The sequence below is a fragment of the Ctenopharyngodon idella genome, chromosome 14 (assembly GCF_019924925.1).
Source record: "Ctenopharyngodon idella isolate HZGC_01 chromosome 14, HZGC01, whole genome shotgun sequence".
NCBI lineage: Eukaryota > Metazoa > Chordata > Actinopteri > Cypriniformes > Xenocyprididae > Ctenopharyngodon > Ctenopharyngodon idella.
Genome location: NC_067233.1, coordinates 4,022,378 through 4,050,227, shown reverse-complemented (window position 1 = coordinate 4,050,227; position 27,850 = coordinate 4,022,378). Strand labels below are relative to the sequence as shown.

The following is a 27,850-nucleotide window of genomic DNA, read 5'->3' as shown; positions in this document are numbered from 1 at the left end:
TGTATTTCTTCTTAAGTTTATTCAGTTGAGTTTAAAAGGTATGTTGAAGAGGGATACTTAGATCAGTTCAAATAAAAACAGATACACTCAGTTTAAGCTTCAAAACACACTCATTTCAAGATCACAAGTCAGATCAATCACCTCTCAGAGCTCTTATACAAAATCAAGCCTACACTCCAATAAGGCTGAAAAGGAGAAAGTGGTGCAAACAGTAAGGCCAAAACACATTCCAGAGGTGGTGAGAAATTAAGGAGCAATTGAAAGAAGTCTCCTACGTTAAAAAAGAGTGTAAATGAGTCACGTCAACGTGGGTTATTAGAAACTCTACTGATGACAGTGTGAAAACAAGAATATATAATAATAAACAATTCAGATTTTCTGACAAGTGATACACAATTGCAACCACAAGTAATTCAGTATTTGCAATTATTGGCCATATATTATTGCAGCTGTCAGATAGCCTGATATCAAGACGTCAGACCACCCAGCTAACAAAAATATATTCTAAGAACGTTTTGCTAACGTTCCCATTAAGTTATGAAAACGTTATTTCAAAAAGTGTTCAAAACGTCCAGTTTTTAAATGTTTTAAAAAAAACTTCTTGGTTATGCAAATATTACAGAAAACATTAAGGGAATGTTACATTTTATCGTTCTGCAGACATTGTGGAAACGTTACTTTTGAGGCCCCGTTTACACTAGTGCGAGTTTTGCTACGGTTACGCCTGTCGTTTACACTTTTCGAACCTCGAAAATGGAGACTTTCGAAAATGCTGCAGACCCCGTTTTAGTTTGAAAACACCAGGGTTGCATTTCGACAGACCAATACTGAGACTTTTGAAAACAATGGCATGGCTGCCCACATTCGCTCTGCGTCTCCTTCACGACCGTGTAAACAATAACATGGAGACTGAACTGCATTATTTGCTGGGTTTGTTGTCATTTTTAGCAGCCATTGTGCAGTTAAACTGCAGTTTTTTAATACTGCTGCTACCTACATGCGCAAGAGGCAACTGTTTACACTTGTACGCGCAGTGTGCATGAACAGTCATGTGACATGCGTTTTTGGTCGTGTAGACGGAGATCGTTTCTGAAATGCTGTGGAAATGTCAGTGTAGACGAGGATCGTTTTCATTTTAAAACGCAGTTTTAAACGAAAACGCGCTAGTGTAAACGGGGCCTAAGTGTTCTCTGAACATTCTGAAATGTAAGGAGTAATGTTTCAAAAATATCCAACTAAAACATTTCAGAGAAATAATAACATTTTGAGAACGTTATGAAACACCAGATAACTGACGAACGTTCTATCAACATTACTGGGAGAACGTTTATTCATAACTTACAAGAGAATCTACCCAGAACATTAGCCAAAGTTCTGAGAACATTCCCTGTTAGCTGGGCAATAAGAACAGGACAACTGAGATGGCCAGAACTACTGTCTCATTAATATCAATAATCACGTCGTACCATTTACACAATCCGCTTAGAGTCAAGAGGAGTCACAAGGCAAATATTCGCAGTTATTAGAGGCAGCCTGATCCTGCACAATATTACAATTTTCAGATGATATTGCATTGGATCTAATCAAGACGCAATTGTCAATCAAAGCCAAACTTTTGTACAGTGCATTCATGCAGTGCAAAGTTTTGGAAACGGCGGAAGACATGCGTGTGTAGCCCTCCATGACTTGATGGTATTCATTTTCCTAATATCTAGGATGCATGAGATCTCAAATCCCCAAGAGGTGAGTGTGTCCTAAGAGGTAGACAGAACAGACCACTACAGTTCCTCTTTAAGGTAAGAATCGATTACATGGCTTATAATTGCATCTCTTGATTAATTTGGATAGTCTAGTCCACACTTAGGACCTTTTTAGAACAGCAAAGGTGCCATGATGTGCAGTGCAGTGATACTGTCAGGATTGTTCTGCTGCTTTGCATTGAATATGAAGTAAATTCTGTGCTACTAGCCATTGTTCAAACAAATAATCTCGCCCCAAACATACGCCATTGATTAAGCCAGTGTTACCAGTTGGGCCAGAGGCTTCAAGGTTTGACTGGTTAGCAGGCAAAATGCACCTTTCTTGAAGAGATTGTTCAAGGTATAGTTCTGTGAAACAACAAAAGAAGAATGTTTCAACTGCTCTTGTCCATACAATGAAAGTCAATGGGGTCCAAACCAACACTAGACCACATTGACGTTCATTGTATGGAGAGAAAAAAAAAACACTGAGGCTGCGTCTGAAATGGTATACTCTCTTGAGTAGGTACTTATTTGAATAAGTAATTATTCACTAAAAAAGTATGTTCTATATAGTATGAATGTAATCTGGACGTACTACACTAGTAAAGTGTCCATCATGCACACTTCAGAATCTCGCTGGAAGTAGTAGGTCATCCGGGTACTTTTTGCCTACTCTTTTACAAGTACTCGGACTTCGGGGATACTTCTTTTGTCACATACTGTTTTTCGCCTGTGAACCCTAACACTCAAAATACTTAATTGGTTTGAGTAGGACTAACTTAAATTAACTGTTATGAGTATTTAGTACTGTCTTTTTCTTTTGAGTTCACAGCACTGACATATTTCAAGTAAACTGAACTGTTTAATTGTTTTGAGTTGTATGAACTCATTTCTTTTCATTTAGACTAACTTAAGTTTAACTGAAACTGGGCTTTGCCCATGGTACTCGAAAGGGAGAGTAAATGCTAAAATTAAGTGTTATATAATGTTTTTTGTGCAAGATTAATTAATAAAGTGAGATTTAGTACTGATTAATGTTCTGTTATGCTTCAGTAAGTGCTATACCATACTATTGTTAACATGTTAGCAAACTAGCAAGTTGGCATTTTCTGAATTGGCTTGTTATAGCTAGCAAAATATTTACATTTGGATAACCTGATATTTTAAGTTAAATGTATAAATTAGTGTATTCAAATATTTCAAGTTAAGAACAATAAAAATGTATGAGTACAGAATTAAAATCTTACTTAAACTTTGAGTTTCTCAGCTTAAATTCTCATTCAACTTTTTTGAGTTCTGACAACTTATTAGGGTTTACAGTGAAGTGAATAACTCATTTGATTTGCAAGAACTCAAAATAAAAAAGTTAATTAACTAAATCTTTTATGTTAATTGCTATCAAAATGTATGAGTTAGCTAACTCAGTACTTCAAGTTAGGAGCAATTAACATGCATGAGTACTACAAACTCAAAACTTATTAGTTTTGTTTACTTATTGGGAACATCATAACTCAAAAAATTTGATGTAACTGATTACCTCAAATTTTCTGAGTTAGCCCAATTTATTCGTGTTTATGTAACCCCTCCTGTTCGAACCACCCGCTCTAAGAGGGACTCGAACCCAGGTCCGCCGGCATGGGAGGCGGGCGCTCTAACAAGGAGGCTAAAGACTGCAGTCTCTAGAGCACCTCTTGAGATCAGGGGAGTAAAGTTTACATGCACAGCTCTTACCGACCTACGTCCGTCACACTCACCCCCTTAAATCTCACTCCCATCCAAGTCATGGCACCAATGTAACCCCTCCTGTTCGAAACTGCCTACTCTAAGCGGGACTCGAACCTGGGTCCGTCCGCATAGGAGTCGGGCGAGGGGAGTAAGGTTTACACGCACAGCTCTTACCGGCCTACGTCCGTCACATTTACAGTGTATATAGTAGGGAAGTATGTGATTTCAGATGCAGCCTGAGACATTTCTCAAAATATCTTTTTGTGTTTCGCAGAGGAAAGAAAGCCATACAGTTTTGGAACAACATTAGGGATGAATGAGGACACTGGCTGCAACGATGGCAGATCATAAATCACGTATATCCATGGGGTCCTGCACTGTCTCTGATGAACTGAGATGAATAGGAATGCTAACTGATCCTTCAGGTATTACAGACTTCCTTGTTCAGGTCTCTCAAACAGACTTAAATTCTTGTGCTAGTGGCACAGAAATTACCCACTTCATCATTAAAGTTTCCTTGCTTGCATGGAAATGTGACTCAGATGTTGAATCCATGAATTTAAGATGAATCTAATAGCAACTATTGTGCAGAATGAATCTGAAGTGTATGACAGATGTTCCTAACATCTAAACACCCTGTGTTTATTGGTAAAGGCAAATACAGTACATTTTCAGTGAAAGGAACAAAAAATGTGTCTGGTAAGATGTTTTTTCTTTTTTTTAATCTGTAATTGTAATCAAGCTGCAAATGATGAAATGACCTTTCTACAGTAATTTAAAATATGAACAGCTGATTTTAAATTTGGAATAAACTAATTTAGAAAGCATGGTTTTGTGCAAATAATGCAGCTGTCCTTGCAGCGCCACTTGCCGTTAACATTCGGCATCTGTGCTACCGTTTGCTGCATTGGGGCTTTGTGCAGAGGAGCTGATGGTTTGCAGGTCATCACTTGCATCCGTATGGCCAATCCCGTTGGGCCCCGTCCACTTCTCTGGATCTCCATCCTTCACTTCACTGATTAAAAAAGTATATGCAAAAATGACAACAAAATTGAACACAGATTATAATATTAGTAGCACTTTATTTTACAGTCCTGTTCCCCATGTACATACAATGTACTTATTACAGTAATTATAATAACTGGGTTATACTAACCCTGAAACTACCCCTAAACTTAACCTTAACCCATGTAGTTACCTTATATTACCCAGTATTTTCTTAGGTAAGTACACTACAAGTACACGTACTGTAAAATAAAGTACGTAATATATTTATATACAGATGCCATATTAAAGTGCCCCTATTAAAGGATTAGTTCACTTCTGAATGAAAATTTCCTAATAATTTACTCACCCTCATGTCATCCAAGATGTTTATGTCTTTCTTTCTTCAGTCGAAAAGAAATTAAGGTTTTTGAGGAAAACATTCCAGGATTTTTCTCCATATAGTGGACTTCACTGGGGTTCAACGGGTTGAAGGTCCAAATTTCAGTTTCAGTGCAGCTTCAAAGAGCTCTACATGATCCCAGACGAGGAATAAGGGTCTTATCTAGCGAAACAATCTGCCATTTTCTAAAAAAAATTAAAAATGTATATACTTTTTAACCACAAATGCTCGTCTTGCACTGCTCTGCGATGCGCCACGCATTAGGTAATCACGTTGGAAAGGTCACACTTTCTCTAGATAAGACCCTTATTCCTCGTCTGAGATCGTGTAGAGCTCTTTGAAGCTGCACTGAAACTGCAATTTGGACCTTCAACCTGTTGAACCCCAGTGAAGTCCACTATATGGTGAAAAATCATTGAATGTTTTCCTCAAAAACCTTAATTTCTTTTCGACTGAAGAAAGACCTTGAATGCATGTATTGTAGGAGCCCTCCAAATAAAACTATGAATATTTAAAATAGGATAATAGGGGCACTTTAACATTTAGCTAAATTTATTTATTATTAAATTTATTGTGGTTCACTGCTGAACAAACGAGTGATCGTACCCTGAACAGCACCCGTTGGTGACCGTTTCAGTGGGCTCTTTCTCAGAGAGAGATCTGCAGACACTGTCTGTCTGAGCGCCTCCTTTGAACTCCATGCCAGAATCTGAGCTCTGTTGAGCCATGGCTGGCTCTCGGCCCGAGTCTGAGCTGGTTCTTGATCCGCGCTCACTGCCTGACAGAGAGCTGCTGCCCGGCCCTTCTGTGTCTTTGCCAGAATCAGAACTGTGTCGCCCATTCAGGCTGTTTGATGAGGAGACTTTACTCAGCTGCCCATCATCTACAGAGCAACAGATGAAGGATCGTCATTATTCGCTCAAGTTATGCAGCATGCTCAGTATTTTCAATAATCCTAAATCCAAACGTAATTCTTTAGGTCAACAATAAATATAAAAAGTTTACAGTGCCAACAAGAGGACTCACTTATACTTGAAACATATTTTTTCATCACCACAACTTAAAGACATCAAATGTGACATTTAGTCAATGCCTATTAGCTTTTTTCTACATGCTAGTGTAGTGAACTACTAGAAGCTGACATTACCCAGTTGACAGAGAACGTTCTGGCAAGGTTCTCTCAAAGTTATGAGAATTTTTTTTTTCTTCATAACGTTAATAGAATGTTTGTTCAAAGTTATTTGGTCTTTAAAAATTTTCTCAAAACATTAGCACAAAAACATTATTTATACATCTGCCACATTTGCCAGCTGGAGTGCCCATGATATCCACCAGAGGGCACTCCTCCCTAGTTTATTGCTACCATTTCAGGAACTACATTTCCCATAAACCTTTGTAATGTGCTGATTACTTCCACCTGTTTGTCATTAGCTTGTTTATGTTTGCCTATTTATACTCTGTGCAGCTACTTTAACACTGTTGCTGCAGGTTGTTTTCCGTGGGTGGAAGTGACCCCAAATAACATTATATTTAGTCTATGGAAGGCGAATTTTACCAGGGGGGAATGCCGCCAAAAAGTGTATTTTACCCCCCAGAATGCGATTTGGCTAGTTTTCGCAAGTGTTTATCCTCTTGCCTTCTGTGTCAGGATCACAGGCCTGTTTGCGTCTCCTCCTCAGAATTACTTCCAGTTCACTGTCCTTTTTAGCATGAACTACTTCCTGAAACCCACGACTGGGACTCTTCTTCACTGTCTCCTATAGGTTCAGAAAGAGAACAGAATTTGATGAACAATATTCATCAATGCTGAGTTTGAGTAACGAATACTTTAGTATATTACGCATTTATTTGTACAACCACTACTGAACAACATCATCATCATCATAGATCTATTTTTTGTAAACAAACAGATAATGGGATGGATTTCTGTCATCTGTGGATCAGCAGATGACCATAACAAGGGGGTATTAAAATCAGGCGACTGAATGGCAAGCAGAGGTTAATCAGAAAGCCTACCAGAATGCCTTTCAGCTCTTCCATTGCACTTTCCTGGTGCTTTTCCTCAACTGCTGCTGCTGCTGCTGCTGCCGCTGCTGCTGGGATCGGCTGCTGTGGATCAGGAACAAAGAAAAGTTACATTATATGATCAAATCACAAAATATTTCACAAATAACATTACATGATATAATATCACTGTTATAATATCACTCAAAACTATTAAAAATCATTTTTGGTAATTGAAGATAAGATAAAATAAAATATAAATATTAGATGAAAAACTTAAACTTGAAAAAGTTGTAAAAATATTAGATATTCAAAGAAAACTAATAAAAATGACAGAAAAACATATAATTCTTAATGAACTTATTTAAACTAAAAGTATAAACAAAAATTTTTTATTAAATGCTATAAAAGTATATAAATAATACTAAAATAACACTGGTGATATAGCATGTGTTGTTTTTAAGTTTATTCATACGTTTTCGAAGAGTAATGTCCAAAAGTCACAAACAAAAGACAATCTGCCTGTGCAGCATAATGAGAAGCAGGCGATCTCTAAAGTCAGGACTACAGCTATTGATCTGAAGTTATACAGCTCCTCTGAGCCTCAGGATGATCTGGATGGCTTTGCCCATCAATAACTTAAACAAGATGGATCCCCTCTCAGCCTATACGCAAAATGCTTTAATGACCCGACCCTTCCTCAGGGAGGACGATCAAATGCTATGAACCATTTCTGCAGGATCTTTGTATTGACAAAAGGGCGCTGAGTTGTAAAACACAGGATTTCCTTTGATTGTAATGGAGCAGTCTGAACTGTTTAGCACTGGAGCATGTGGAACAATGATTTGGTGAGATGCTTGTTGTTAAACAATGTAAAGAAATTGTGTGATTTGAACATACCTTTGTGCCAAATCTCTGCAGATGATGGTACCGGGTAGAGAAACACAACAATCAATATATTGATAACCAGTATAAGACACTGTGTAGCATATATATGTGCACCATTTACAACTGAATGAATAAATTCAGATTTAGTTTCTGATTTTGAATTTGAGTTGCAAATAAGATGTACGGTTGTTATTTGAATTTATTATGATTTATTTATAATGAAATTCAAATTATTTAAAAAAGTATTGCTGTAATTGTACTTTTAAACAATGTATTCATTTTTTTTTTCAGGATGAAAAACAAGAACAATAATAAATTGATAAAATATTTGATCAAAATTGACATTAATAATGTTACAAAATATTTCTATTTCAAATAAATGCTTTCTATTTATCAATCCTGAAAAAAAAAATGTATCATGGTTTCCACAAATAGATTAAGCATCACAACTATTTTCATTATTAATAATAATAAGAAATGTTTCTTGAGCATCAAATCATCATATTAGAATGATTTCTGAAGGATCATGTGACACTGAAGACTGGAGTAATGATGCTGAAAATTCAGCTTTGATCACAGGAATACATTATATTATAATATATTAAAAGATAATTATATATTATTATATATTAAACGGTTATTTTAAATTGTAACACTATTTCAGAATATTACTGTTTTACTGTATTTTTGATCAAATAAAAACATTTAAAAAATCTTACCAACCCCAAACCTTAAAACAGTAGTGTAAACATTTGAAATACCATTTATATGTTTTTGTATTTAGTCTATATATATTTCATCATGTTTAATAAATCAACCATGACAGAAAAACACTTAATTTCACAGAATGCTCAGATTTAACTTAACATCTTTAAAATAGAGCAAAATAGAATATGAAGCAGGTCTACCAAATAGAATCTTTAAACATAAATTTATTTGTTTTTGCCAGTTTTGTTGGTTTGGGTAAATGAAATTGCTCTGCTATGTGACTGTGTTGAATTTCTTTAAACTGCAACAGAATATATTCCTCTGCCTGTCATTACAATTCAACATCCTGCAGGGCTCATAAAGCGATCCAATTAAATTTTGAATTCCGCCCAACCTTAGTACCTCTGGGTTTAAAACCTCACCTTAGTGTCCTGACTCTTCACAGGCCTGAGAACCACTCCGTGTTTAATTCTCTCCATCATTTCATTGACGGCTTTCACTTTGACATCATCCACAGCTTCAGTTGCTGCATTGAGAGGGACTGTGTTTGTCAGGGTACCAATGATAGGGCGAAGGAATAAAAATACACCGTTCTGACTATAGGGAAAATGGGACAATCACCTGGGGCTTGCTCTAGTTTTGGGGTTCCTTTCCCTCCCTTGGAAGATTTCCTCATAATTGCAATGAGAGAGCTGCCGTAAACAAGGAAATGTAATTAGATGTTCACAGTTGTTCTTAATGATGGTATATGGCAGTTTGGCTTCAGTGCAGTAAAGTGGGGCGTTACCTGAGGGGGTTGCAGCGGGAGGGAGGAGGTGGGGGAGGTGGAGGAGGAGGGGGTGGGGGAGGTGGAGGTGGTTGAGGAGGAGGGGCCGGGGGAGGAGCAGTCCCAGGGGAGGGGCCTGATGCTGAATCACAGCTCCTCCTTGCCTCCTGCAGCTCTTTAACTGTGACAAACGACAAAAGGATGTTGGGATGTTATGCTTCTGTGTGTATGATCTTATAGTATTTGGTCTTCAATATAAAATAATCCTTAATTTTACCTTTCTTTTCCAAAATAGTGTTTTTCTTCTCTTCCTCCTGCAGCCGTCCCTCCGTCTCTTTCTTTTCTTCATCTAATATCTCTAGCTGCCTTTGCAGTTGAACTAGCTGCTTACGCAAAGCACATTCTTCCAGTTCAGCCTCTAGAGCCTTTACCTGCAAACAGGAAAAAAATGGGATATATGGCACGTTCAAGTTATATTGAGTTGAACATTCAGAAATAACGTTTTCATAAATTAATGGAAGCATCAGCAAAACATTTTTAGGTAACACTTTATTTTAAGGTGACGTAGTTACACGTTACTACATGTACTTACTATAGTAATAACAGTAAATTATGCATAATTACAAGTAACTAACCCTAAACCAAACCCTAACCATAACCATAACTCTACAGTGAGTACATGTAGTTAATTAATATTACTCAGTACTTATTTGAGTAAGTACAATGTAATTATGTCACCTTAACATAAAGTGTAACCCATTTTTATAACATATTTTTTATATTGGGTTGCTCCGACCCAAGTTATTTTAATGCAGCGGATGTCATAATTACAACTTCCCAACTTATATACGAACTTCCCAACTCGTAAACATGAAATTCCCAGGAGGACTTGAATTCTCCAATATTCAAAATTGAGCTAAATGCCAATAGACGGTTTTATTTAAATGATTTTTTCATGGGTCAAAGGCATTTAGATGTCTGCATCAATAGGAATTTACAAAAGTGATTTTATATACATGGAAAGCACATTAAAACATCTACATTTAAGGTTTCAAATAAGTTTTGGGAGAATAAAATGTCAAAATGTGGGTGAAGTAATGTTATTCAGTGTAACACTTATATTTATTTAAAAATTGAAACAACATACTTATTCTGACCTGTACATATTAAAATATATAAAAGAATAAGTTAGCATACTGAATTTTATTGCATTTTAAATGAGTAAAAAATTCTTGCTGATAAATGGGCAAAATCTAGGATATTGGCAAAGTTTAAAAATGTAAAATTACAAGTAATTAGCATTTGGGGTAAAAGTAATTAGTCTTTAATATGGCCTAAATAGATTTTTTGTTGTAAATATTCCTGATGAGATTGTTACACTGAATGACATTTTAGTGGGTGTCTTCTGTAAATCATGGTAAAAATGTATGATATTTAGAAGAAAAAAACAAACAAATTAAATAGGACCCATTGTGATGTATTGAAAAACAACAACAACAACAAATTCGTCTTTGAAATTTTGTCTTTCGTTTAGATTGAATTGGTACAGTAAACCCAAATAGAACCCAAACCGGTGCAAAATTGAAAGTGTCCTTGACTTTGGTACAGAATTAGTTCATATTTACAGGCTGACTTGTAAACAAGGTTTTGCTAACATAGCCTATTGATTACGTGACGTTTGCAGTTAGGATCCATGCTCTTTGGATTTGGAATTGTGGGTCAGACTGTATATTGACTGATGACACAACAGTGCTACTGATTCACAAACTCTAAATCCCATTTGCTAGTATTAGTGATGCTGTAACTGCACTTTTGTCACTGCCTGAATGAATACCTGCCAGAATATTACCCACACTACATCTGATTCCTAGCTCATCCAGTTGGTAACTTTTATGTGTAAAAAAGTGTCTGATGATCTAGGAATTCTTTATTCGCTGCCACTTCTTATATGACAAAAAGCTGCTGAATGAATCCCCAAATTATGACATCTGTCAAGCCTCCGGATGTCTCTTCTGGTGCTCTGAGATTTTTATTGGTTTAATATGGTTGTGGTTGTGTTGACAGCCTACCACTCACATACGTTTGTCATTTAGTGTGGTTTGAAAACTATGTTGTACTGCTGAGGATGGGAATGTACTGTAGAACAGAAGAGCCACAGGAGAGCCAGATGAAAACAACGTATTATCAACAAGGCATTGTGGGGGAACTGAAGAATGAATGAATGCGGTCTATGATCTGGCATACTCTAGTCTACTGCATCTCAACATTATAATGTACCGTTTGAAAAATTTTCAAGATGAAAAGACTGAGATTTTCTAAAGATTACATTTACTGAGGGTTATTCATTTATTAGAACACTTTTTAAAGGGGTCATGAATTGAGAAATCAACTTTTTCTTGAGCTTTTGATATATAAGAGCTCATCGTACTATAAGAATATCCTGTAAGTTTCAGAACTGAAAACTTCCTTGTTAGTCCAATAAAAGCTTTTATTGACACCAGACCCAGCGAACGACTCGTCCTGGAATGTGTCTATCTATAGGTGAATTAACGCCTACTTCATCATTGCAACGTTGCCCCGCCCACTGGCGTGTTAGTGAGATGAGGAGGAGAGAAGAGCGATACAGGACTAAAATAGCATTACCTTTCAAAGGATACTAATGCTAGGAATATGGTTATTTATTTTCAACAATGTGAACGTCTCAGTTGAGCTTTATTTATTTGTATTCGGTACATTTCACTGTGGATTCTTTGGTAAATCAATCACATTTCGGCGCAGGCTTTGCAAACAGACTTTTACAATATGGACTCGACAGTAATGCAACAACATGTCAGTAACTGTGTTCATTCTAATGCCTGATCTGATATTAATGATTCATGTACAGTCAGATGTTCTTTGTCTATGTGTCAGTAAATCAACTTCACATTGTTTCTCTTAGTTGGATGAAAATAATCTGTTATTTAAACGGTGATTAAATTATTTATAGAAAGTGACCAAAGTACGCTCCCTTTGCAATCACTGGAGCTGTCAATCAAACAGTGTGAGTTTATCAGTGACTGAGTTCTGGACTCGCACCAAAACTCCCATTTATTTCAACTAATCTCTTAGTTACATCGAGTTTGCACTGTTAGTTATGATGAAAGCATTCGTTAGTGTGCAGAAATTGAGTTGCAATGACGAGATCACTGCTTTCATGCGCTCAACAATCAGTCTGTGATCGGCTACAATGTTCATCACTGCAACTTTTCATGCCACGATCTAAATATAATGCCATAGATCTAAATGTAATGCAACACTTTTCATGATTAGTTAACCTTGTGAGCTGTAATAGTAAAAATGTGCTAAAAGTTTTCGAGAGAGTAATACTTAGCTATTTCATATGCAAAGATGTTAGCCAATCACAGCAGTGGGCGTTTACACTGAAGTTGCACAGCAGACACGCCCCTTAAAACAGAGCGTTCAAATAAGAGGGCTAAAATCAGGGTAGGAAAAAGCCTTTTATTTCTAACTTATTACAATTTTTGATTTAAAAAGCATACTAACATTATAAGTGCACCCCAGGAAACATTATAAAACAATAAAACAATGCAGTTCATGACCCCTTTAATGATTAACTTTAAGTAAGTTAGATAAATGCACAGCACTATTTCATCCCATTTAGTGCCAGCTTAAACTGGATTGTGTGTGGCTAGTGATTAGGACACAGTCAAAACCGTTTACGAAGTTCTAAATTAGAGGATTAATATTTATGAAAGGATTTATGTCTATGAAAAGCCCTAGCAGACTGGTTTAAATAACTGAAAAGGGCTTTTAGATTTAATTCCATTGTCTAATCCTGTCATTCAATCCATGATTAACCATAAGGCTTATTGTATTCATGGCAATATGGGTACAATTTCACTTTTTTTTCTGAAATGAGCTAATTAAACTGAAGACATATACACCAGTTTTGTATATCTAAAAATCAGATTCAAATGTGTTTAAAAGACTTAAGGTTTCCTACCTTGTCTTGGTGCTGTATTCTCTCTTCTTCTAATGTTTTAGTCACATTGGCCACATCTTCTAAAGCTTTAAGCAGTTGAATGCTGGGATCTGCCTGTTGCAGCAGAATCATGCTCTGTCTGTTTGCTTCTTTTTGCTTCACCATCATCTACAGGAGAAAATGAACACGAGGAAATGACAATTTCAGATAGAGGCAACCATGGATAATTCAAACTCTACAGTCAATGAATACATTTATCTTGTCTTTTGGTTGGATTTTGAGGTCACCAGGTCACAGTTTGTCACAACAGGGAATGAAGTTGGCCTGTCACCCATGTACTGATGAAGTGAATTCAGATGTGTTTTGTCACATACCTCATGTGCATAGGTCTCTGCTTTCTGCCTGAGGCTCTGCTCCAAATCCAGCTGCTCCTTCATGTTTTCATACTCATGAGTGGCCATCATGGACACTAAAGAGATAAACAATGATAGGCTTGGCAAAAAATCCCTGTTTTGGCTATAAAGCAAATAAATATCATAGTAGACACAGTATTACAGGCATAGATTATTTGATGGACAGTACGGATTGGAATCGCAAGGAAATTACTGGTTCCAAATTTACATGAATGATTCTTTTAGTTACTGGTTGACTGATTCAAACTATATGCTTAACAAATACAGTAAATAAAAGGTATTGCTTTATGATATAATACACTACTGTTCAAAAGTTTGGAGTCAGTAAGATTGATCAAATAATGATCAAAAGGTACAGTAAAGACAAAGATTTGTACTTCAAATATATGCTGTTCTTTCTGAACTTTCTATTCATCAAAGAATCCTGAAAAAATTTATCCCAGTTTCTACAAAAATATTAAGCAATAATATTAATATTTTCAACATTGATAATAATAAGAAATGTTTCTTGAGCACCAATTTAAACTGGAGCTGCTGTTCAGCTTTGTCATCACAGGAATAAATTACATTTTATAATACATTAAAAGAGTTATTTTACATAATAATAACCCTGGACCACAAGTCATAAGGGTCCGTTTTTTTAAATTGAGATTTATAGATCATCTGAAAGCTGAATAAGCTTCCCATTGATGTATGATTTGTTAGGATAGGACAAAATACAACTATTTGAAAATCTGGAATCTGAGGGTGCAAAAAAATCAAAATATTGAGAAAATCGCCTTTAAAGTTGTTCAAAAGAAGTCCTTAGCAATGCATATCCACTCCGAAAAATAAATGTTTATATATATTTACGGTAGAAAATTTACAAAATATCTTAATGGAACATGATCTTTACTTAACATCCTAATGATTTTTGCCATAAAATAAAAATGTATAATTTTGACCCATACAATGTATTGTTGGCTATTGCTACAAATATACCCGTGCAACTTATGACTGGTTTTGTGGTCCAGGGTCATATATGTTTTTACTGTATTTTGTACTGTATATTAGAGCTGCACGATTCATGTCTACAGAAGCGATCAAAATAGAGTAAATTCTTTTAAAAGTAACTTTGCGGTTCGAATTACGATTTTATCAACTACATCGTTATGCCAGTAGGTGGCGACAAGTGACTTAAAAATGTATGTCACTGAATCACTGATTCAAGAGATTCGTTCAAAACACTGATTCATCCAGTAATGAAACAAGTATTTATAAGTGAGTCATTGAATCATTCATTCAAACCAATTTTTTTTTAAATAATTCATTCAAATTAATTAAACATTTTAAATGGACTGCAGCAATTAACATTTTTTCAGAACCTCTAGTAAATGACATGTTATTTTGTTTAGTTGTCCCAGTCTTTTCAGAATCGTGAACTCTGTTTGATTCGTGATTCTCAATTTATCCAGAATCGTGCAGCTCTACTGTATATAAATGGCCTCTTTGGTGAGCATTATAGACTTCTTTAAAAACATACCGACCCCAAGCTTTTGATCGGTAGAAACTTTTTTTGTGGTTTTTAAGCATTTTAGGCATTTTCATTAAAAAGAACCAGATCATAATAGTAATTTACTTGTGAAAACATATTTTGGTAGTTTTGTCTCTTTACTGTCATGGCATATAAGAGAAGGAACTGGTACAAAATAAGAACCGATTCTCCGTTCCCAGCCCTAATGAACAGTGACACATTAATATATCATTCAACCGATATTCAAATCACATGTGTGCATATATCAGCAATTTTACAATGTGGCTCCTTCAATCAGATTTCATAGGCAAAACTTAGTTTAAAAATAAACAAACATTTTAAACCCGCTGCATAAGTCAGTGTCGTATATATAACCTGAGCACTGCTGTTTCCAATATTCCAGTCAGATTAACAACACAAATGAGCAAAGAGGGAGCTGGGAGGACGTCAAAACAAAGTGCATCACCCCCAGCTGGAACACAGGGCCTTCCTGTGGTGAATCTTTTACAGATAATTTGATCAAGGACTTTGACGTGCGGCCGGTAGTGAGTGGGCTGGTGGGGAACATTAATCTTCTTGGAAGGCACATGCACAGATGCACTGCAGGCCATTTGAGATGATGTCATGCTCATGCATTTGAATACAAGTGAGGAAATGAAGAAGCTCTGTATTCATAACGTCCATACTCACGTCTGTTGAACCTCTTAATGGTCTTGCTTTGCTGCTCAATGGTTTTATAAAATTCCTTCATCTCAGCCTGCTCCTTTTCAGTCTGTAAATTAGCATAAGGCTCATATTTGAGAAACTATCAGCAAAGAAACTCAATTAGACATTGTTACTCTGATATCCTTTTAGGATCAGCAATACCGCAGGTCGCTAAGGCTTCATTTCAAGATCATTTATTATTAATGAACAGGTTAAAATACTGGAAGACACTTTGCAGACCGAGCCCCCATCCACTGCCGTCAAGCCTAACTGAGCTCGGTCTTTAAAAGAGCTGCTTTACTACTCACAAGTGCTGTCAGCTCCTCTATCCGCCTCTGCTGCTCTTGAAGCTGACAAGCCAACTGCTTCTTCTCCTCCAGCAAAGAACTCACAGTTTCTTGGAGATCTGTGGAAAAATGAGAATTTGGAATGGACATACTATTGACAGATTCCTTTGCGAAGGATTATTTATTATTTGTACAACTGCACCCCATTTTGATACACTGGTATTTACCTTTGACCTGCTGCTTATACTGAGAAAAGGAGTCAGAGCTGGGATCTTGATGTTCAGTCTCTTCTTCTAGGGAAATGCAGTCAGAAATACTGGGCAGCAGCTCATCCAGACATGGCCGTGATGACAGGCTCAAATACTTCAGCTTCCTGTTCTCACAGTTCAACTAAAGTGATCAAAACAAAATTATTTAAGACCAGGGCTTGACATTAACACCTGCCAACCAACCTGGCCAAATGCAGGTGGATTTCAGCAGTGGCGTGTAACGCAGTCACTCCTACTAGCCACTTTGGCGGGATGAATTTTATATTTAACATATACATTTTTCAATCTTTTAAAAAGGCGTCTGAAATAATAAACTAAGTGCAATGTAGTGTTGTCATAAATATCAATTTTTTCGATACATATCGATATGGAAATATCTGAAACGCTTACGATACTTATGTTCCTCAGAATAGATACACGATACCAGCGAGTTGACACACAAACCCGCCTCCCCTCACTCATTCGTTTCATTTGTTCCTGATGAATATCGTTAGTGTTACAGGGCTTGAATTTCAGCGTGGGATTGTGCGTATTGCACATAATTTTACTCATTCTCGCAGATTTTGTTTTGTTTTCACACCCAAAGTGCACACATAAAGCCACCTTTCAGTACTAAATTGAGTTCTTTGATTCTGCTTATTGCGCTCAAACAGTCAAATACACACAAAATAATGTCAAAATGCCGGTCTTGGTGAGTATTTATGTAAACACAGTCAGTAATATTTTAAGTGAATGTAAACAATTGAGAAAGAAAACGCATGTGTAACAGTATAATGGATCCGTGCGTCAGGTCTTAAAGTGACAGCAGCCTAATATACCTGCTGCCAAATTATCAGATATTATTAAAAATATCTATATGTCAGTTTTTCCCATGGTATCAGTGTCAAAATTGTGGCCAGTGAAAATGCTGAGTGGCTAGTAACTTTGGAAAACCAGTAGCTACAGTGAAAATGTTAATGTCAAGCCCTGTTTAAGACAATAAATTATGATAAAAGTTTGAACATTTTGTTTTAGCTCTCCTTGGCACATTCTACAAAAGTGGTCTAAATGATTAATTCATGAATCAGACTGGTACGATTCTCAAGTTCAAAGCCACGACCAATACATTCTTCAAAATTTCTCCTTTTATGTTCAACAATTAGAATCATTTTGCTTTCTAGAAAAAATATTTGAAGAGCTGAAAGATGTCAATAAACAGAAATAAATAGATAAAATCATTAAGGCCACGACATACTTCAAGCGAAATAGAAAAAACGAACTGGTGTGATGTCATTTTGAACAAAATCAGGCCAAAACAGAGTTCGTTTCGGGAGTTTGAAACAGCTTGCCAAAGTGAACTTTCCAGAAAAGTTAGCTCCGGCTGGTAAACAACTTCAAATTTCCATTGGTCCGTGGCGATACATAAAAGGTGCAGTGGAAATCTTCTCCAGTTCATTTCTTCTGTTCAGTCCATCAGAGTCAGACGTGAGTAAAAACATGAACACACTAGAGAGCTGAAGTTGTATTTCTAATTGAAAGAGACACTGTTTTTTTCATGTTTAATACTGTAAAGCTGCTTGCTTTAAGGCAGTCTATTGTATAAAGTGCTAAATAAATGTGACGTGACTTGAATGGGGTGCCGAACTGAAGAGCTTATTTAAACATATTCTGAACTACTGTTTTCTCACCACTGTCATTGTTGTTGTGTGTTTATTTTGCTATTGAGAGGAAAGCACGCCTATAAACATATTCATTTAAACGCAGCTAACAGTATACCACTGAAAATGTATTTTGAACTTCTTTCCTCTTTTTACCCCTAAGGGAACAACGTAAAAGAACTTCACCATGAATATCTCTGGGCTTTTAAAGTTTTCTGATGAAACAGAAGAATAGTATTGTTGGATAAACACCTTGGTGGCCAGAGCCTCTGCATTTTCCCGGCAAGATTTCTCAATCTCAAGCTGGGTCTGTAGTACGTTCACCTCCTCGATCACCATTTGAGAAACTGTGCAAAGAAAGGAAATGCATTTATGAGTAAATGAATCCACAGCAGATCATATTTCCAATCAAATCCATCATGCAGCAACTGTGTTTCTGCACTCAACAGAAATAACTCAGAGACAGAGACACACATTTTAGATATAAGCATCAGCTAGGAAGATATAAGCCTGTTCTCATGGTTTATAGTATAGTCATGTTTTCAACTATTATTTATTTATTTATTTATTTACACGATCTTCTACACAGTTCATGAGGGGTCAGTCAAATCCAGATGCACAGAAATGATTCACAAATACTACTTTTTAGTATATAACTTATATTTTAAATGAGGAAACAGGTTCGTCAGACCAGAGATAAGGGAATATCTGAAAAATAATTTGACTATAGACAAAGCTTGATTCATTAACAGCATATAAAACAAGTATTATAAAAATAGCAACTGTATAAAGTAAGTTTTCATTTAGATGTGGTTTTATTATCAGTGAAACATTACCAGAGTCTAATGAGATAGACAGTTATCAGTTACACACTCACAATGGGGACCATTTCCCAACACTTTGGGTACCACCGACGGACTGCTGCTACAAAGCACTGGGACGGTAACTCTATACACTACACTGGCCTCTCAAATAGAGGATTAAATGTCATAGCAAATGTCAGAGAAGCTCACATCAAAGTCTAAACAAGTCTTTTGTATTTAGTGGCATTGCACTATTTCTAAAATACATATAAATGGCACCTAAAAAAACCTAACTTTCAGCAGTTCTTTAAAACGGTAAATGAATTATCTTTTTAAATCAAATATAACATAAAATATGTGTTCAGTCAAAGAAAATGGTAAATACATCATTTGTGCCGGTGTGCTTCACAGGAAATGATCAAGAGAGGGAGTTTATTATACATTATTCCATGAAAGGCTGTTGAATTATGCAGGAATGATTCGTTTCTCCACATGCAGTCACAGCAAAGTGCATCACCGGCCTGCCCTGGAGCCCTTTCTCGGAATAAATACTCCTCCTCATTTTCTTTTTATGTGGTAACATACTGTACATTGAGAGAATGGAAAGCTGAACGTTATCAATGCATGGCCTCACTTTGACCCATTATTCAGGGAGTAATCCAACTGATTCTGATATCACCTCATATCAGTACATTATGGAAAAAAAGGAAACATACAAATTTGATGAGAAAAACATGGCTTAGACTGTTAAAACAACTCTTAGGGTAGCATTATGTCCTCTGATGTAATCAGATCTGATTGTTTTTATTTAATAATATTTACTATTAAAATGTTTGGTTTTATACTATATAAATTCACAATATCTTATTGGATAATCCAAATTCAGCAGGATTAAGACACTTGTTTCTTTATTCCTGTTAAATATGCAGCAGTGCGGCAGTGAGCAGCTCTGCAGAGCCAGTGAGAGAATAACCTGACAGGGACGTGTGAAGTTCACAGCTTTCAAAAACTCATCAGAGCTCTTGCTTAAACCTCAAAATAGATTTCAGTATAGCAAAAGTCCATAAGAGAAATGCATATCAAAAATCACACAAATTCATTCCATCAGTTTCTAAGCTTCCTGATCCATCACAGCCATTGACCCAACACATAATGCTGCTGGCTATTGTCTATAAGCATACTGTACATCATGTAATGTTGTGTGAACACAGCAGAAACTGCTTGAAATTTCATGTCAACTAACCCAAATACTGTATAAATCACCAGATCTGCCATTTGTATGTTACAATACAAGCAAAATAACCTCAATCTGGTCAGTGTTGGGAAAGTTACTTTTAAAAGTAATGCATTACAATATTGTGTTACTCCCGAAAAATGCATTATTTTTTTTGAAGAGTAATGTGTTACGTTACTTTTGCGTTATTTTTTCCCACCTGGGCTTGCTTGTTTGTTTGTTTTCTAACAAAAAAAGTTCTATTTTTGGCAAATGTAAAGGCCCTTTCATACCAAAAGTGAAATGAATACGCCTTAGGCTGAAGAAAATAGAATTCACACCTGTACAGTAAGAGGGCGCAGCTCAAACAAACCTTTCAGCTGTGCTGCCATTCTAGATCACAGAATAGAACGAAGGAAAAGAAAGTTTAACACTCTTACTTTAGCAATAAAGAAAAAAAAAAAGAAACACAAATGTGATGTTTAACTAAAGTCATTTTTGCTTATTAGTGTGGTTGAATTGGTTCATCGAAGGTCAGCAGCAAAGACATTTTTTGTGTTTTTTGCTAGTTTCAACCTGATGCAGTTATCATTTTCACGTCCTGCGCCACATTGTTTAAATAGCAAATGCATTTGCGCCCATCTGTGCGCCCATGGGCGTGCTGGTCTGAAAACGAGGTGTGTTCAGGTGCATTGTTGGCGTGTTGCTATTTTGAGGCAACTGAAAACGACAGCAGTATTTTTGTTTTTATTATTATTTAAAGGGTGCATTAGTAATATGCGCCTATAGGCGGGTGAACAACACGCTTGTTACACACACAGACAGGAGCACACAAACATGCCAAATATTAAAAATAAAAGGATTACAATGTAAAAGATTATTATTGTGCGCATAAAGATAAAAATGCTTTGGTGGAATCCGGCTTTTCCCACAGATGGTCTTTAACCTTGTGTATGAGCAGATTCGTTGCCTCACTAGAGAAGCGTTCAGTTTTTCCCCTTGTAAATAGCGAATCTGCCATGGCGTGAGCGCAACTGGCATTTAAAGGGAATGGAAGATGAGACTCTGATTGTTTTTTTGCATGTTACGCCTAAAACACACCCAGTACTCATTAACAGAATAGGGACAACCCTTTTAGACCATGCGCCTGGCGCGCCAACCATTTTTCCCATCCTTAAACTAGCAAAAGTGGATTCGGACACACCCTAAGTGCACTTGCACGGTGCACTTTAGATCAAGTGCTTAGATTGTTAAAATTGGGCCCCATGTCTAGAACTACAATAACCATTATGTTCACACAGCAGCACACACAACGCCTCTGCACTTATGCTGCTTTCACGTGCTATCGGAAATTTGATAATTCCCACTTTTGAAGTCGTGATTACGAGCTCTGTTTCGAAATGGGAGAGTGTTCATGTCAATTTTTAACTAGCACGTGAAGGTAGCATAACGCCTAATTTCTCTCAAAATGAGGATAGGAGAGCTGTCAGTTAATAAATAGGAAAACAAAGTAACACGTTACTTACTTGAAAAAGTAACTCAGATATTTTGTTGTAAATTTAAAAGTAATGTGTTACTTTACCAGTTACTTGAAAAAAGTAATCTGATTACGTCACTTGTAATGCATTACACCCAACACTGCATCTGGGTCATTCACTAATTCTGCATCTGAGGGTGTGCAAGTTTCCATGAAAATAAAGCAGGAAAATAAAAGGGGTGTGGCTCCCTCTTGCCCTTGCAGATCAGTCCAAACTCATCTGCTCAACTCATTTGGCTTCTAATGATTGTCCGAAAGAGCGCTGCTTCTGTGCGCAGATTCTAGGTCAGCAGATCCACCACATGCTTAATGCTGCATGAGCAAAATATGGCTCTGCGGAGTCAGTCGAACAGAGACGAAAGCTTAAAGTAATGCAGTAGCATCCTTTGCAGACAGGAAACAGCTGCTTCAAACAAACATTTGTCTGCCACTTTAAGAAAATGTTAGGCTGGCATTAGTCTAAAGAGCTTCCATTCCAATTTTGATCACAGCGATTAAGCTCTTTTAATAAATCGTAACAGTTCAGGGTTAATCACCCAGCAATTTTGATTTCAACTCCAGGACTAATTGCGCCTGTGCTTGCAACCTATAATCTACTCCAAACGCTGGGCGGATGTGTAGACTGCATTAAAATGCAGCATTCATTTTTATATAAATATAGGCCTACAAAATTCACACAAACTGTAAGATCTGTAAAGCGTAAAGGTAAATAAGCTGAGTAATGGGGCTGATAGCTTAACACACGGGCCTTAATTTGCATAAGTGCAGAGGGTATTCTTAATGAAGCTCGCTCAGGCGTCCCAAAGAGGAGGTGGGAGACAGCTGCTTTGCCAGACACAGATCCAGTACCTCCCAGATACTCAACAGCAGTTCCCCTGCAGCAGCCAATCATTAAACAGAACACAGACCAATCACATGCACCCTGCACAAGACTATTGTCCTGTATGTCAGCAAGTAGGGCAAACTACTGTGACATTTGCTGTGTCATGTTTGTGCCATTTAGTGAGGTTATAAAACACATGCACTGCCATTTTATTAAAAAAATCGAAAAATGAACGAGAGCGGTGCAAAAATCTACCGTAACTCACAAGGTAATTGTATCATGCGTTTTTGTGTACATTACATTCATATTGAATATCTTTCCACTAAATCGTATTCAAGGTGACGTGCATTTTAGAAATGATATGAGAGTGCATAAGGGGTTTGGCATGAACTACAATGGAAGGTTGAAAGGCGGGTGCCTATTCATTTTCTACTGATAAATAATTCATAATTGGTGATTTTTAATAATTTAGTGTTATAACAAAACAGTGATGAGAGCTGAATTCAGCTGGTCTACATTGCTTCCCTAGGGATTGTCTGATGATTATAGGACAACAATAACAAAAGAGCAGAAAGCATATCCTAAAAGCTGAAGCCAAACTAAAATAAAACTGGATTCATCACAATATTCTGTTATGCACAATAACTAATATTCACAATATTCAAATGATTGACCAAATAGGCTTCCAGGTCAAATTATAAAATGATATGCACAATTTATCACTGAATAAAGTTCATATATAAACATTCCCCAGGGAAATATCCCATGCATAAAATTACTTAAAATTATTTTTAATTGTAGTAATTGTACAAAAGTCTGTTCATACTGTATTACCAATAAAACTTCAGCAAAATGAATTTGTCATGCTACCCCAAAGAATTACAAAATATGCTTTCTTCACACTCTAAAAAATGCTGGGTTAAAAACAACCCAAGTTGGGTTGAAAATGGACAAAACCAGCGGTTGGGTTAAATGTTTGCCCAACGTGCTGGGCAGTTTTATTTAACCCAACTATTGTTTAAAAATGACTATATGTCTGGCTTAAAATGAACCCAAAACAGGTTGGAAATTAAAAATCAGACACATAATTACTAGAGGCATCAATAATAATCAAAAGGTGAACATTTATTAATAAGCAATTTAATAAATGTTTATTGTTTAATTAGTATTCATTAAACATATTAATAAATGTTCATTTCCAACATACTTTGGGTTAATTTTAAGCAAGCAATAAAGCAATACAGTAATTTTTAAACAATAGCTGAGTTGCCCAACCTGCTACCCAGCAGGTTGGACAAACATTTAACCCATCCACTGGGTTAAAACAACCCATTCGCTGGGTTCGTCCATTATCAACCCAACTTGGGTTGTTTTTAACCCAGCATTTTTTAGAGCGTACTATTTTCTACATGCATAATAAGGCACTTTGAGTTCAATCTGCATTAAGAAAACATTCCTCAGTGCTGCACATATTCACCATATAAATTTAAGTACAAAAGTTCAACATTGGCCTTTTTATGCAAAAGCAAGTAAAACCCTATCAAGCGAAACCCTAATTTTAATCTTGCAGAGAAGAATTAACATTTTCTCACCTGAGAACAATTTCCGGATTCTGTTCTTGGCAGCCGTCAGAGTGTTGTCAGAGTGCTAACAAATTAGTAACTGAGGCTGGGTTTCCTTACATGTCACTAAATGGAATGGAAGCAGGTAAGGTCACCTTAACACTAATGCATCTCTACGGTTGGCTCCCAGTAGCCATGGAGACTAGAGTACCTGCTAACACCTACGAATAATAGACCATTCAGAAGAGCCCCCGGGTGATGTCATGGTGATATGGGTGAGGGTAAAGGGATAGGAAATGAGATAAGACAACACCAAGCGTCAGCTTAGCGGGATGCGCCAAGTGAGATCATCTTCACCTCTTCCTCTTTGCAAAAAGGTGATGTATGGAGGTCAATGAGGTCAGGACTGTTAGACACCAACTTACTTGCAAACTTTATAGTAAACTTCTTAAGCTTTTACTTTTTACAATTCGGTGTGTACAGTGTATACTAAGTAGAGCTGCACGATTCTGGTTAAATTGAGCATCACGATTTGTTTGTTTTAAGCAGAGATCACGATTCTCCCATAATTCTGAACAGACATCTAAACAAAATAACATGTAATTTACTAGAGGTTCTGACAAAATGTTAATTACTGCAGTCTATTTAAAATGTTAAATTAATCTGAAAGAATTATTTTAAAAAACTAATTGAATGAATGATTCAATGACTTACTCATAAATACTTCACTTGTTTCTTTACTGGATAAATCAGCATTTTGAACGAATCTCTTGGATGAATGATTCAATGACATACACTTTAAGTTACTCGTCGCCACCTATTGGTGTAACGATGTAATCGATACAATCATTGTTTGAAGCGACAAGTTACTTTCAAAAGGTGATATGCTCCATATTGATCGCTACTGTGGACATCAGTGTTTATATCTGAACTATAAACTTTTATCCTAGTACTTCTGTGATAATATGAATATTTGTAACAAAACTGTGTGGTTGAAAAGACTTTGTGAAGCTGTTTCATACTGTACATGATAACTGCTCTCTCTGGATCAGCGACAGCGCAATCTCAGATTTAAATGTTCCAGTGTTATTTTGTCAGAGGTTTAATAGACACAGACGAATTGTCGTCATTTAGGAATGAAATCGTGTGGGTGTTTGAATCTAGATCGTGTTCTTTTAATGATTAATCGTGCAGCTCTAATACCAAGGAGAATTTAAAGGCGACCTATTATGCCTCTTTTCACAAGATGTAATATATGTCTCTGGTGATCCCAAAATGTGTCTGTGAAGCTTCAGCTCAAAATACTCCACAGATCATTTATTATAGCTTGTCAAATTTGCCCTTATTTGGGTGTGAGCAAAAACATGCCATTTTTGTGTTTGTCCCTTTAAATGCAAATGAGCTGCTGCTCCCAGGCCGCTTTCCAGAAGAGGGCGGAGCTTTAACAGCTCGCGCTTCGGTTGCTCAACAACAACAAAGCTGGAGAATCTCACGCAGCCAAAATGAGGATTGTCAGTAACGGTGTTCAGCCTTACATTGTTCAAACCGGAGTCGACACTGATGGAGAGACTCAGGAAGAAGTTACAACTTTTAGATGTTTCTGAATGGTTAGTGGATAAATTAATGTAGTTGCTGTGGAGTTGATTCAACTCATCCACTAGCATGTGCCGTCATGTTAATCTTTTGTGCAAATCCAGAAATTCTTTTTTTTTATCTGGAATATTGCAGTATTTATTATAAATGATTTACAGTGCACATCATTATTTTTTTTAATTAATGTGCTCTCTTGCAGCGACATCTTTTCTCCTCTCTGATGACGTGTTTACTGGTGTTTACAAACCACAACCATCCAATCAAATCCCCATTACATTTTTTCTTGTTCAAGAAGCTGTTTCACATCACAATATGGAAGAAAAGCCTATCGCAACTTCCGTTTCATGTGACCTCAAGACTTTTGGACCGTCTTTGTAGTAAAAGAGCCAGCAAGGGTTACGTGGGGTTAAATTAATAATTGTATTAATTTAAAATAAATGATTTGTGGTCCAGACTGAGCCGGGATCTGGACCACAGGAAGCCAATTGGTGACCTCCGGTCTACACAGAAGATCAGAAAATGAATCTGATGCTTTACCACTATGACATCCAAGTGATTTAAACAGAATCTGCTCTACACTGCACATTGCAATATTGTTCTTCCCATTTTGAATGACAAACATGCCATACAAATACACGAAAAATAGCAGAAGATGACTTCACATTCTTTCACATCAGTCAGGTTTTTTGATCTTACCTCGTTTAATGTGCTTGAGTTGCCTTTCAGCCTCATCTCTCTCTGCAGTGAGTCTCTGGCACTGAAAAAAAAGAACAAATGTTGACATATTGACAATATTTATATAGAAGTTATAACAAATTAAACAATTTGATAGCACAGCAGTATCTAAAACAAAAAAAATGTTTGGGGTCAGTAAGATAAATATATAATAATATTATAAATTCAAATAATTAATACTTTTATTTAGCAAGGATGCATTGAATTGATCAAAAATGACATTAAATACATTTATAATGTACATTATTTTAAATAAATACTGTTCTTTTGTACTTTCTATTCATCCTTAAAAATATATCACGGTTTCTACAAAAATATAAAGCAGCACAACTGTTTTCAACATTGATTATACAAAGAAATGATTTCTTCCAGCATTTTAGAATGATTTCTGGAAGATTTTTAAGAATTCCTACCAACCCCTAACTTTTGAACTGTAGTGTATATTCACACAAATGTACTGAAAATCACATAGCATTGCATTTAACACAATAATGTTTCATAAAATTATTATAAAATCAGTGTAGTGGTTCTCTGACAGGTTGCTCTGCCATTTGAGTTACTGTAGATGCGAGGGTATGTATATACTGTGTGTCCCTGCTAATTTATATGGATATCAATCTGTCATTAAGGATATCTTGTGCCACAAAGCTAATACACCTGTCTTAGATCCTACAATGTAAATATTAAATGATACTTTTGGGATTTGTCAGATATAGCAACAGTGATGCAATGCTCTTTATAACTAAACCACATAATTCTCCTTCACATTGCAAACACAATAGTGTTGCTTTGCCACACAAATTGTGATTCTCTGATACCTAAAACCTTAATGTCACTATAAACCATCAATTGGTTCGTAAATTTAAATAAATGCAGTTTATTTTTGAACGTTTAATTCAAGAATTGGACATATTAATATGAATGAAACCACATCAGAAATGCAAAAATGGATGAAACAACAATAGGAGGAATTAAGAGGTGTTATCTGCAACCACAAATGATGCCTGTCAAAGTAAACTAATGGATATTTTTCATTTAAGGTCATCATCTGTATGATCTGCACTCTTATATGAAATACAAAAGATGCGCAGACACTGTCACATGAAAAGGGTGTCAACCCTCGAATGGATTAAAAAGCCGGTTAACTCACACACCCATTTTCCTTTTTCTCACTACTCTGAGAATAATGTATGTTCATGAACAGATAGTATTATAGCTAATAATTCGATGTTAAGGCATTAAAGATTTAGTCTGTTCTTTTATGCATGCATCTTCTCTCACCTCCGCGCTCTCCTCCCGAGCCTCTCCCTCTTCATCTCTACCGGCCTCCATCTCACTCACTGCATAAATCAACACAGTTACTCATACAACAATACACTAAACAGTTATCTCATATGCTGCTTTCCTCAGTAAAATCGTTGCCATTTAAAAGAAGTCGACTCGAATGTTATATTTAAAATGTTCAGTACCACAGCCGGTAGACAGCGGCGGCGCATCCATCTCCCCTCCTCACAGCAATGTACCAGTACCACCCGGGTGTCTACTACGGCGAAGGCTT

The 27,850-nt window shown here is 36.4% G+C and overlaps 1 protein-coding gene across 2 annotated transcripts; it reads right to left on the bottom strand.

Annotated features, from left to right (window-relative positions):
* On the bottom strand, window positions 1-27,850 carry shtn3 (shootin 3). Of its 2 annotated transcripts, XM_051860680.1 has the most exons (18): window positions 27,762-27,850; window positions 27,574-27,632; window positions 26,254-26,314; window positions 18,279-18,373; window positions 16,348-16,510; window positions 16,142-16,239; window positions 15,819-15,900; window positions 13,577-13,671; window positions 13,224-13,370; window positions 9,498-9,651; window positions 9,242-9,401; window positions 9,076-9,146; window positions 8,877-8,980; window positions 7,759-7,773; window positions 6,871-6,963; window positions 6,491-6,611; window positions 5,461-5,737; window positions 1-4,482 (listed from the first exon to the last, which is right to left on the bottom strand). In XM_051860680.1, the coding sequence occupies exons 1-18, from the start codon at window positions 27,790-27,792 to the stop codon at window positions 4,341-4,343; spliced, it is 1,968 nt and encodes a 655-aa protein (XP_051716640.1). In that variant the 5' UTR covers window positions 27,793-27,850; the 3' UTR covers window positions 1-4,340. The 2 variants fall into 2 exon arrangements, with proteins under 2 accessions (XP_051716640.1, XP_051716641.1); XM_051860681.1 differs by lacking the exon at window positions 7,759-7,773 and having other exon boundaries at window positions 27,762-27,822.

Bases quoted from the DNA above. Each gene is read 5' to 3' on its own strand.
- shtn3 (XM_051860680.1), bottom strand. From the start codon at position 27,792: ATGGATGCGCCGCCGCTGTCTACCGGCTGTG. The intron at 16,240-16,347 runs GTAAATACCAGT...ATTTTTCCACAG, and splicing joins GTATAAGCAGCAGGTCAAAG to ATCTCCAAGAAACTGTGAGT. The intron at 13,672-15,818 runs GTGAGTATGGAC...TTATCTCTTTAG, and splicing joins CATTAAGAGGTTCAACAGAC to TGTCCATGATGGCCACTCAT.